Here is a 12,381-nt window from a genome sequence, read left to right on the forward strand (position 1 = left end):
CTCGTTATCCACAGTAGGAACACCACAAAATGATAGGCACCATAATATATTTATTTTCTGTACAAAGATCACAGCTTTTTACATGGCCTTAGGTTTTTGCACGGCTGGCTAACTCATAAGGCATCAGCCTGACGGCAATCATCGCATTTCACTATTCGCTTATGCACAGGGCGTGGAAGGAAACTTGAAACGCATGGCAAGGCACGCTCATTGTCTGCGGCACAGAACAATAAGGCGAATACCTCGACTATGAAAGTTGAATCACCGATAGATTGGACAGCGGCCATAATGTGGAGACTAAGCATTGTGAAAAAACATTAAGCACAGTTTGTGATATGTGATAATCACAATGTCAACGTCAACAATAAAAGACGTTCTACCGTAGATATCTTGTCATTCTGATCAACGGGCCGTCCCATTTCCTGCCGTCCCATGCACTCAAAACAATCCTAGCTCTAGCCGACATTCACACATCAACAGTGCCTTTCGCGTTCATCAGCCAAGGGCGGCGGCAACCGTGATAAGGGGCGTCAAGACGGCGCGAATGTTCTTGTCACCGGGCTGAGAGTCGAAAACGATGCTCTTGCACTTTTCGCCCGAACGGTAGGTGGTGCATACTGTGCCCAGCAGCTCGCCAGCGTACTTATCGAGCAGGCCTTTGGTGAACTCAACCGCTTCGTTACTGCATTTTTCTTCGACGGCCCTGAGCACGCAAGCCTCGAACACATTGAACTTGCTGCGAGAAGGACAAAAAAGAAAGAAAGCAATTTAGGCTTGTACAATAATCTAGAAAGAGAGAGAGAAGTGAATGCACAAATAAATAATGCAACTAGACGAAGAAATGAGGCGAGAAGTACGAATAGATCATATTATGGTGAAAACAAAGACAGACTTTTCTAGGGCACCTTTTAACTGTGAGGCGATCGTGGGAAATTTTAGGATACTTATATACCACATGTCGATTGGAGTGGTCCTACCTTCCGATACATAGGATTTTTTTTTTTTTAATTTTGCCTTGCACTCGTAACGAGTAATTAAGACCGACATCGAAAACCAAAGGAGTCGGTCCTCTTTGAAAATAAATAGCAAAACCTATAAGCCTGTTAACAAAACCTCGGCGGATATAATATATATATATATATATATATATATATATATATATATATATATAGAATATGTGAAAAACAATTAAACACTGCTTTCCAGAATCCGTCTAAAATTGTGGTTATGAGAAGCGAAATAAAAATATCATTATCGGGAAAATTTTAAAACTTGAAAAATAATTGCAGACAAAAAGAAATCAAAATAAAAAGTCGCTGCTGTAGGAAGTAGACTCCCAAAGAAATTTTGCTTCAGTTCTAAGTCGTCTGCAACGTTGACTGTATAACATGTTCATACTGTCTTCCAGATATTATTTATGCACTTAACGGTCCATTGTAAATATTGATGTAGCAGCAATTTCCTACAAAAGACGTCCGTTTTTCTCGTTCAACTACGGCAGAGAAATCTGAAAAAAAAAAAAAGTTTCTAATTCTCACTAAGAATCGTTTAAGGCTGACCCATCCTTCTTTGCTACAAACGCAATTAGGTTAACATAATATATGTATATCCTTATCTCAGAATGCTGAGATCTGGACTGCACGCTTACCAGCAAGCTCCTCCGATCCTCTGCTTTGTGGGCAGCCTGGAGGCCACGTCCATATCAGTGTTCACGTTTTGGAAACATCTGTGGACGGAAGCCCCAGCCTTGTTCAGACAGGGGGCGTGCTTGAAAAAGTCTGCAAATAGGGAACAATACGTCACCTCGTTAGCGGATTCTTCGGCCTCAGTTGCGATGGCATGCCTACCACGGCCGGTGATTACCTCTACAAATAAAAAACAGTAAAACATATTCTTAAGGTCTCCTCTAATCAGGGCTCCTTCCAAATAAGTGGACTATAAAACAATATTTTTACAAATCAGTGCCTAGTAGATTGACTACTGCAACGTTAACATTTCCAAACATATTTGCTTCCCCGTCGTTATCGGTGCCTCAATTCAGCTAAGTACGACTCAAAAGTAACAGTGCAAATTTGACCCTAAGAAGGAAATATTGCAACCTCAAATGCGAGCTGAGATTCCCTTTTCTTTAAGGGTGAAGCAACGATAAATATTCCTTTTATAGAAGTCTAGCATTGTGCATGGATGTTGAGAACTATCAAAGGCACCCAGTTCGGTCTCACCGTTCTGGTAGGTAGAACCCTTGCTGCATCGTTCCTCGATCTCGGCCTTGACATCGTCGAGAAATATGCTGGCGATGCCCTGGACGACGCTGTCCGTGCAGCGCTTCACGTAGTCCCGGGCGCACGCTTCGGATTTCAGCTGTTTGCTGCGCATATTCGGGTGAAAGAGTTGAAAATTGCAAAACACTATACAGAGGAGTGGAAAGGTATACTGAGGAGCTCAATGGTAAAATGTAGACAATGATCCAAGCAAATCTAGGGATAGTGGAGCTGTATATTCGGAAGGTTCAAAAGTAGGCGGCATACAAGTAAGGATGTGATCACGGAAATCAAAGAGGCACCCTAAATAATCAAACTGCAGTATCCACTTGATTGTGACCAGTGACTTTATATAGATGCGCACAAAAATTCACAATGTCTACTTTCGCGTTCTGCCAGTGTGACGTTGTATTGCCGACATTGATGCAACATAGGGCGCCAACAGGTTTGTTAGATTGGCAATCTTGCCTTAAACAAGACATGCAGTGTAAAGAAAGAAGAAAAAAATGGCGTCTGAACCTCTGCTTGATGCAACCATTTGCACATTTTAAGTACTTATGATGACTCCCTGATCAATTTATGAGTAATAGAAGGGCGTATGATATACCTAAGAAAAATCAATGAACATCTTGCAAGCAATAACAGGATCTGGGTTCAAACCAAAATAATCGAAAGTATACTGAAATTTCTTTTAATGAAGAATTAAACCAGTTCCATTTTATTCCTGTTTCTATTTTTTCATTTCTATTATTCGATTCCCTTATTTTTCTCATGACACTTGTGGGAAGAGAAAACGAAATTCCTTTTCTTTTTCATTTATCGTGGACATTGGTTGCCACCATCATCGAACAATATTTGAACCTGACCTCAGAACAAAACAACATTGCGTTCCCTGTAACAACCCATGGCTTGCCTCGGCGTCTCGTTGGCAGACTCAGACCGCGTGAAAGTTTTCAACCGTATCCACTGCGGTTATCGCTGATTTCTTTAAAAGACACTGCGGTAGCCATGCCTAAGGATGACAAAGGAGAGCAGAACTGTCATACTCACGCGCAATACGGCTTATGCTCGGCAGCGGTGGTGGGGACCTTATTCGCGGTTGCGAACACGAAAATGTCAGCTGCACAGGCATCGAGCTTCTTGATGTCGCAATCACCCTTGGGGGCGGCACAAGCAAAGCCGAAGAAGCCTAAAGAGAGCAAATATGCGAGATGCACTTCAATTGTTCAGGCCGAAAAAAAAATTAAATCAGCGAAATTTACAAGGTCAAAGGTTGTAATCATATTTGTTCCTAAAACAACCTTACCATGGTGTCAAGGTTAATTTTCTGCAATATCTACCGTAAAGATAAGACTGGAAGTTTTTGCACAATTACAAGAAAACTCAGTGCTCATATAAATTCTGCGATGCGTAATTTTATCGGTGAATAAGACTTGACGTGCCAAAGAGGCCGGCACTGTGCTACCTTTTAATGCCGGGCTCTAGATTAATTTCGATCATCTGGGGTTCTTTAAGTGTACTGACACCACACTTGACCAGGGCGCTTCGCATTTTGTCTTCATCAAGAAGGGCCCACTGCACGCCTAGCTGCTTGCGACTGCAGCTCGGCAATGTTTTGATGAATTCGAAGCCTTCTTAAAATAAACACAGGCCGATTGAGTGGATACCAAGCATGCCTTCCTCAAGCTAAGTGACAACTGAAGGGAACGTGGCATGTAATCCTCGAAGGGAATTCATTTTTCAGCGCGGTGCTAATGTATATCATCTCGCGATGCATGTCTTATCTGGAAAGAGCGACAGTCCTCATCTAATAAATCTCAATCGAATAACCCCCTGGTCTCATGCTTTATAGTACGTGTTAAAAGTCATGTAGCGATGGCCCGCCGGGTAACATGTAAACAGGAAATCAAGCAGATTGATCCATCTGTAATTTCGCGTAATTCATATATTCCCATTTTCTATCACTTTCAGTTTTTCACACTGACTGAGTGGTAAAAAGTCCAAATTACGCTTCATCGTTTCTCATTGATGAAAGCATAAAACCGCAATATTTACGCTGCTGCCACAGCGTTTCTTGTTTTTAATACCCGATAGCTCATTGCGAACATATTTTCGTGTTTAACAAACTATACATCCTACGATGGCATTTGAACAAGCGGACATGGCAACAAAAAGCACCGTTCAAAAGAAGGAATATCACAGGGTGCAACTCTGTACAATATACTTGAACGAAATGGCTGCAGTGAAAATTCTATTCACTTAACACGACGAAACACTTAGAACTGCAGCCAGCCCATTTAATACCGTGACGTAGAAGTACTTTAAAAAGTAATATATTTTGGAGAACGAACCCACATTGCGCAGCTCCAGGACATTCGAGCCCTCATGAAATACAGTACAACACCATACATTTCAATACTAAACCATACCGCGCTACTGACCTTGGCGGATTATTTTCTGGTCAGAAGAGGATACGCAGCCGAAGAGGAGCACTTATTTCATGTTTTCAGTTACATTTATCACCCCAACTTCTAATTTTGCGATTTCGGTAAGATCGTGAAACATATTATTGCGAGAAGGCGCTCGCATGGGATCGCCGAATGTTATACCGAGCGCTGTACATCAAAACGAAACTTATAGTTGTGCGTAAAAGAATACGTAAACAAAATGCATTGCAAGGCTGAGCTGTCAGCTCCGAGTCAATGGCTTCTCACTTCATAAATTAACAAATTCTGCACTCCGTTGAACCACTGAGGGCAACCGTCAACGCTCTTAGTGCTGACATGTCGAGCTTCGGATCCCTAAACTACAGTAAAAGGTTCGCACTGAAAACTCGGCAGGTGTTTTCGCTCGCGTGGCGCACCATACTAACAAGAATTACTTGAATCGCTGATTGAAACAAAAACTAATTAACTTCTTCACGGGATCGAGTCAGGGGCTTTTTTTCCTGAATTTATCATATTGGCCTGAGGCAGCGCTCAAGTACATAGGTCTGAAGCGTGATTCTTGTCTTTATTGCGCAACAAGCACATCACAAACGACCTACTTATGCCTAAAGTGGTACTTAAGCGCGTCTCTATAAAACTGAGCTGCGCGAGACGCGGAATCGTGGTCAAGAGAAATTTGGGCATTCGTAAGAAACTCTCAGCCTTATGTGTTGAAACAATTTATCGCGCTCTTTTGTATTACCCCAGCGATAAAGATGACGAAATTTGCTGCCTCTCTTTGAGACACCCCTGAGCACTTTTGACTAGAACGGACGCCTGAGATCAGCATACCTGTCTCACTAATAGAAAGGCTGAAGTTATAAAATCAGGTCATTGTGATAACTTGTGGTTTCTAAGGTGATGCATAAGAAGATATGATACAGTGTGCAGCGGTTGCGTGCGCATATGAAAATAAGCTTGCCTGATTCGTCAGACTTTTCTTTCATAGCGCGGACTCAAGGCATGCAGGGTTTCTACTCTTGCATAAACACTTCCGCAATAAGAGAATACGAAAACCTATTAATAACAACTTTCTAACTCACTCCTGATAATTACGTATGAATAACTTTTCATATCCGACCTGTTTTACATGGTTCCACCTAACCATCATGTGTTGCCACTGGAATTCTCAAGATACGCACCAATAATCAGGAGAAAAAAGCCACTCCTAGTCATGGCTGTCCAATGGGCCCAAGCTGCGCTCTAAAGACGACGTGAAAGTGCCCAAAGTTGATATGAGATTCCAAGATCTCAATCGACTTCGGTTCCTTTTATACCCCCGCACGAGCAAGAGGAAAGGGCACCTCCACACTAGAGACTCTGCAGAGGAGGGCGGAGTCGAAGCGCGCGGACTCTGAGAGAGGAAGAGAGAGATCGACGATGAAAGCCATTGACACCTAAATATGTCCGCTCGCAGAGTAAATACCATTGCGTGCGCAGCCCACGCGAATAGATATGCCTCTCTCTCTGTCCTTTCGCGGCCGACAGAGTAAAAAAATGTTTGAGTTTCCTGCCCAAGAAATATACCCGAGATAAAACAGAAAGAAACTCTCGACCAAACAGTTTTCCCCGTAGCCTAATCATTCGCATTCATGACGAATATCTCTGCAATTACAGAGCATTATCGATGAGGCCAGTGGGCAACGCAAGGAACGCCAGTAAGAACGCATGTGGAGTGCTGGCGTAGCAGCTCTGGCGTCGGGCTGCTACGCCCAAGGTCATGGCATTGTATGGTGTATGTCTGGGATAGTTGGTAAAACATAGCGAAAAAAAGTGCTGAAGGTGAATTTTATTGTTGCCATTGCGATTTAAAAGGGGGGGGGGGGGGGGGGGGACGTGCTTCAGAGTTTGACAATGTTGTAGATGTGACAATGTGATGATGTTGCCCTGCCAAACCACGCTGCAAGGATAATTGCTTGAACAAGCTAGTTATTAGTATGCTTGCTCTACCTGGCAATAAATTATTGTTATTATTATTTATTATTATAATGCACCTCAGTGCAAGCAGCCTATTTCCTTCAATGTTGGAAAAAGTTGATGGCACGCTCTAATAAAGCATAACGACTGCTTTGTTTAATTTTAGCCTATTCGCCAAACAGCTGGAGCTTTTTTACATGTTTTTTTTTAATATTTGATTTTTTTTTTGGGGGGGGGAACCTGTGTAACTTACGCAAGAAAAAAATGGCTTCTATTAGTGATTAATTTTTCATTTCATTTTTTCATTTCATTTATTCATACTGTCAGCCCTGAGCGGGCTATTACAGGAGTGGATATCAAACTTGAAACAGAAAAAGAACAAATGAAACAAACACTGAGATCAACACTAAATTTCATACATAATTGCGTTTGCCACTTGAACAAAACAAAAATATTGTCATAGAAATCAAGCAGAACATAAAACATTGTGCAGTTTATCTAAAAATTCGCTAAGTGATTGTGACGTGACAACGGAGTTTGGTAACATATTCCATTCCTTAATGGCTCTCGGGAAAAAACTAAATTTAAAGCAATCATTTCTTACAGGCGGCATTGGGATGTACAAACTGTGACGATGGCGTGATGTTTCCCCTGTTTTAATTTCAAAGTATTTTGTTTGGTCGATTTTCAAGTAGTGGTTAGCGATCTGGCCTAGTGGTTAGAGCGCCCGTCTCGGCTGCGGGAGGTGGTTAGTTCGAAACCCACCTCCGGACACCCACCGGTAAAAATGGGTACAAGCGTCCCCCGGCCTGGCGCTCGGCTTCTCTAGGGGTGTGCGTTTGGGAGAAGCTCCGTAAACCCCGCTGCGCGCCCCTCCTCCGCAGTGGGCCCAAATCCAGTTTCGAACATCGCAGCCTGTAAAGGTGGTTCAGTTTGTCTTGCAAAGGTACTTCCTTTGAGCGTCACCTGAAGTGCTCCCTTTGAGCCTCAGCTGCAGCAGTCCTACAAAAAAAAAAAAAAAAGGCCAAATAATGGGGCGGACTTATTGTTGTCCGATGGCGGAACGAATCACTGCCACATCAGCGCAACTATTTGGGCCGTGACCCCTTTTCCCCAGCATTTCTCCCCAGAGGAGCCGAGCACCAGGCTGGGGGAAAGCTTGTACCCATTTAAAAACCGGTGGGTAACCGGCGACACCAGGGATCGAATCCGGTACCTCCCGAATGCGAGGCGGATGCTCTACCACATTATGTCCATTATGTGACCCTTTTCCCAAGCATTTCACCCCTGAAGAGCCAAGCACCAGGCCGGAGGAAAGCTTGTACCCATTGAAAAACCGGTGGGTAACCGGCGGCACCCACCGGTTGTTTCTTTATTCCTCAGTTATTAGAATGGGGACATGGGGAAGAAAAGAGTTATTGCTGTGAGCATAATATGAAGGATGCTTCTTACATAGTCTATATAGCAAAAGGCTGCACTTAAACAGAATCGAGATTGGTAATTAAATAATGAACGAGTAAAGTAACGCATGCAGATACAAAGAACACAAGGAAATGCTCTAAACGAATAACAGAGGCTTGCAGACACCCGTAAACACCGCGCCCTAAACAGGAAGGCTTTCACCAGTGTCCCCTCTTACTCACGGTAGCATGGAAGGGCCGTTCAGCAGAAAACTGGGCGTCGGCATCGACATAACCGTTGGCGCTCCTGTGTAGCGGAAATCAGGAATAGTCGGTAGGTCCATAACGTAACAGCTACGTGACCTTTCGCGGAAATTTTAAGTAACCTACAACGCTCACGTGAGACGTGGCCTTACGCGGGGAGTGAAAGCCTCTGAAACGGCATGGTAATGAGAAATAAATGTTGCCGCACGTCTCAAGTGATACACCTTAATAAATAATTGAGTTAGCAAAAGAAAACCTGTTTTCCTTAGTATGTATGTTTTAGGCAGGATTCCAACACACGACTCGGGGGTTGCGAGCCAAACACGCTATCAACTAGGCCGCGCAAAGCACGCTTCAACGTCTTCCCATCCAGCCGGTATTTATATTCACATTATGTGGTCCTTCCTGCGAAGTCTTAACTGGCCGCATGCTAAAGAGCATGTGAGTAATCACAGAAAGTAGCGCAGACTGCTCTCGCAGCATACCTACAAAATGCTACTTAAGAGTAACCGTACCTTCGGTCATAATTCGTCTCATCGTCTTCGGGGAAAATACACGGGCCGGTTAATTCACTCTTTAGTTTCGCTCCTTGTCATAAATAAATAAGATTGCAGGATATTTTCCCTAAATAAATCTGAGCAGGGGTCGTATTTATTGTAATGTTGACAAGCCATGTCTTGTTAACATTACATTACATTACATGCTCTCAAAGAAATAGAGTACACTGTTCCTGTCCGAAATGTTCCCCGCCAGTTGCTGATGTGGATATTAGCCACCGGCTGTTGATGCATCCAAAAACAAAATCCTCAACAGGCATAAGATTACAACTCTTGGCCTTCAAGGGAAGGACCTCTTCCAGCGGCTCAGAAATAACGAAAAGAGCTGGTACCTGTTTATGAGATAAAGAGCAAGACGCAAATCCGAGAACACCTCAGAAAGGTGTTCTGGTTGTATTCTGGATTAGAATAGCCTCTACGCATTTCTATAGCATATAGACAGCCTCGTAGCACTTATCAAGTCTCCTAAAGAAAAACGAAAGACTTGGATGTCTTTAATTCACCGATATCGACGATCATTATGCCTCGTCAAGGTGAGTGCTCTGTGCTGATCTGCATGGGTGGTTTCTCTCAATACTTTCGCTTCTTTGTTGGGATTGCGTGAAATCCTCCTTCGTCGTATTTTCGGCAAACTACGGGAACGATTCACCTTATACTGCGGAAACTGAGGCCGGACATCAAAGCAACTCTTTACAAAACAATTCGTCATTTTCCGTCCTAAATGTACCAGCCAGACAACAAAAAAACACTGTCTTCTGCACCACCCTCAAAACATATTCTACAGATCAAAACTATTTGCAAAGCAAATAGCTTTGATCTATAGAATATATATAGAATCTATAGATCTGTAGAATATAGAATATATATAGAAAATAGTATAATGAAATGTATAATATGTTTGGAAGATAACAAGTCAAAACAATTTACAAAGCAAATAAGTTTGAACGCCCTAAATAGAGAAACGCCCTAAACACTGAGCGACCACGGCAAGGCACAACAAAAGGAGTAGCGACAAATACGCAAAGGCATCCTTGTCAACGATAATTTTTAAAAATTCTTGTACATTTTTTTTCTTGGGAAGAAGAGGACAAGTGAAAAGGAGACAAGAAACGCTACCGCAACTGCACAATCTGCATCAAGTATGCTCAATCACTGACAATTGTTTCGAATGGTGAGACCGGGACTCCTGCCTGCCCAGTTTAACTGGGCAGAGCTAGCAGTGCAAGCGGCACCAACCGGCAGGCAACAGCGACCCAAAGACTTTGCGTATTAAAGTGACCCTAAAAGAAGCTTAACTGACGTCAATCAATGAATATACAACACAAATGCTTTCGCTGAAAATAGACCTGTCACAAACTTTAAAAGAGCATGAAAGAAAAGGCAGGCATTACCAACCAACTGCCGTTCTATCACGCTTACTGCATCGAAGTTCAGACCGTTTATTTGCAGAAATCTGTCCTTATTTGCGGAACCTAGGCTCCACTGTCGTCCGCTGCCGAATGGTGACCGCAGAGTGCCTTTCAGTACTCACCTCGCTAGTTTGTAATAATGCGATAGCATTAAGCGCCTTTTGCCAAAACTCCGGCGTTGTCGGCATTGGGTTGTATTGCGCGACGTGATATCACAAAGTCTGGAAGAACTGTTGAGTTGAGTTGCTAATATGAGGCGGGGAAGAAGGGATGGAAAGCAGCCTTCGAAGGCGGTTGCGTGCCAAGTCGTGCACGCTGCCCCTAAGTCACTCAGGCACTATTGTACAGCTTGGTTATAAGCGGGACACTGTATCCATACCAGGTGGTCGCTTACGACTGTTAGTTTGGCAAAGCGATAGCTTAGGACTGTACGGCTTTGGTTTGGTTTGTGGAGCTTGATGTCCCAAATCGACTCAGGCTATTAGAGATGAAGTAGTGGGGGGCTCCGGAAATTTCGACCCCCTGGGGATCTTTAACGTGCACTGACATCGCACAGCACACGGGCGTCTTGCTTTTCGCCTTCATCGAAAAGAGACCGCCGAGGTCGGGATTCGATACTGCATCCTTGGGAATAGTAGTTGAGCACCTCAACCCCTGCGCCACCCCGGCGGAGTCATATGACTATGCGCTCTGTGTGAAATATTAGGCGCACAAATTAAATTACTGATAATTAAGTGAGGAGATCCATACTGCATGTGCGCAAACGAGGAGCCGCAAAGGAATCCACAGGTGGGAATTGCTAACGCTCTCGCATTATATACTTAAAGACGGAGTTTAAGTGCCCCTCATAATTTTTTCAATGACACGAAATATTTCGTCTCTTAATAATATGTTCGAAGTAACAAATACGTTTTTTTTGGCGGAAAACCATCAACGTAGTCCAAAAATCAAAAGAGCCTAAAGAGCACTAGGTGGCTGGATATGCGTCTTTGCATGTATGGCAGTGTCCCTTCGGCAGGCTTGATGGTGCAAGCCATCGCATATGTGGGATCCGGAAGGACTGCCTAACTCGTAGCGATAAATTCTGCATTGCTGCAATGCGCCATTTAAAAAACAGGTTTTATAAAAGCTGGGCTAGTCGGCCGGACATCTTCCCCAGCGCAAGATCTTCCAGCGAGAATACCTGACGTGAGGATGAGCTTAACGGCCTCTCTTCTTGCGTATTTAGGTATGTGGGTGACTACCTGGTGTTTGCGAACACGCTGCAGTCATGTTGCTTGCCGAGTAAGTCGATACACACTTGTCTGCTTGCTCGCGTACTTAGCGAAGTCCGCCTACGTCCCACGAGCAACAAACATTCTTTTTTGGCCTGCTTTGCAAGGTCTGGCTATCTTGGGCATCACCTTAAGTTGTGAAGCAAATAAGGTATACTGTAAGAGAATGCTGTGAGCATAAAGACGCGGGAGGTTTCAATGCGTGCCAAAACTTCCTCTTAAAATGTTTCGTGTGATATAACTTTAGAAGTAAGTCTGTCTCAGAGGGCCAGTGGCGCTCGTTTTCGACACCATATAGCACAAAAATGCCAGCGTTGTGAAGAAACATGTGCGGATATATTGGCTGTTATTCTGCATTCTTATTATATGCGAAACAAGATAGTTAAAAAATATGCATTCCTTTACAAAATATGATTTTCTTCAATCTCCGGACATGAGAGAAAAAACTGATATTCAGCATCTTTTACTTTCACCTCTACATATAGGTATATATATGTATATATATATATATATATATATATATATATATATATATATATATATATATATATATATATATATATATATATATATATATATATAGAGAGAGAGAGAGAGAGAGAGAGAGAGAGAGATAGAGAGAAAATATCAAATCAGCTCTATTGTACCTATTTCAGGCTTGTTGAACTCCGCGCGTTCTTTTACGTCATTTCCTTGCCCATGTCACACTAATCTCTTACGCACACACGTATCTTCTGTAGGAACACCAGAAAATGATACGTAACATAAAATATTTATTTCCTGTACAAAGATCACAGTTCTTTACACGGCCTT

At 43.0% G+C, this 12,381-nt stretch overlaps 1 protein-coding gene across 1 annotated transcript; it reads right to left on the bottom strand.

Moving 5' to 3' along the window:
* Window positions 1–495: 495 nt before the first annotated feature.
* On the bottom strand, window positions 496–5,923 carry LOC146175710 (uncharacterized). The gene is made up of 5 exons (XM_084580849.1): window positions 5,890–5,923; window positions 3,312–3,450; window positions 2,223–2,368; window positions 1,649–1,778; window positions 496–736 (listed from the first exon to the last, which is right to left on the bottom strand). Exons 1-5 carry the CDS (start codon window positions 5,921–5,923, stop codon window positions 496–498), a joined length of 690 nt encoding a protein of 229 aa, XP_084436975.1.
* Window positions 5,924–12,381: the final 6,458 nt, after the last annotated feature.

The sequence above is a fragment of the Amblyomma maculatum genome, chromosome 10 (genome assembly GCF_055883805.1).
Source record: "Amblyomma maculatum isolate TAMU_Amacu chromosome 10, ASM5588380v1, whole genome shotgun sequence".
Classification (NCBI taxonomy): Eukaryota; Metazoa; Arthropoda; class Arachnida; order Ixodida; family Ixodidae; genus Amblyomma; species Amblyomma maculatum.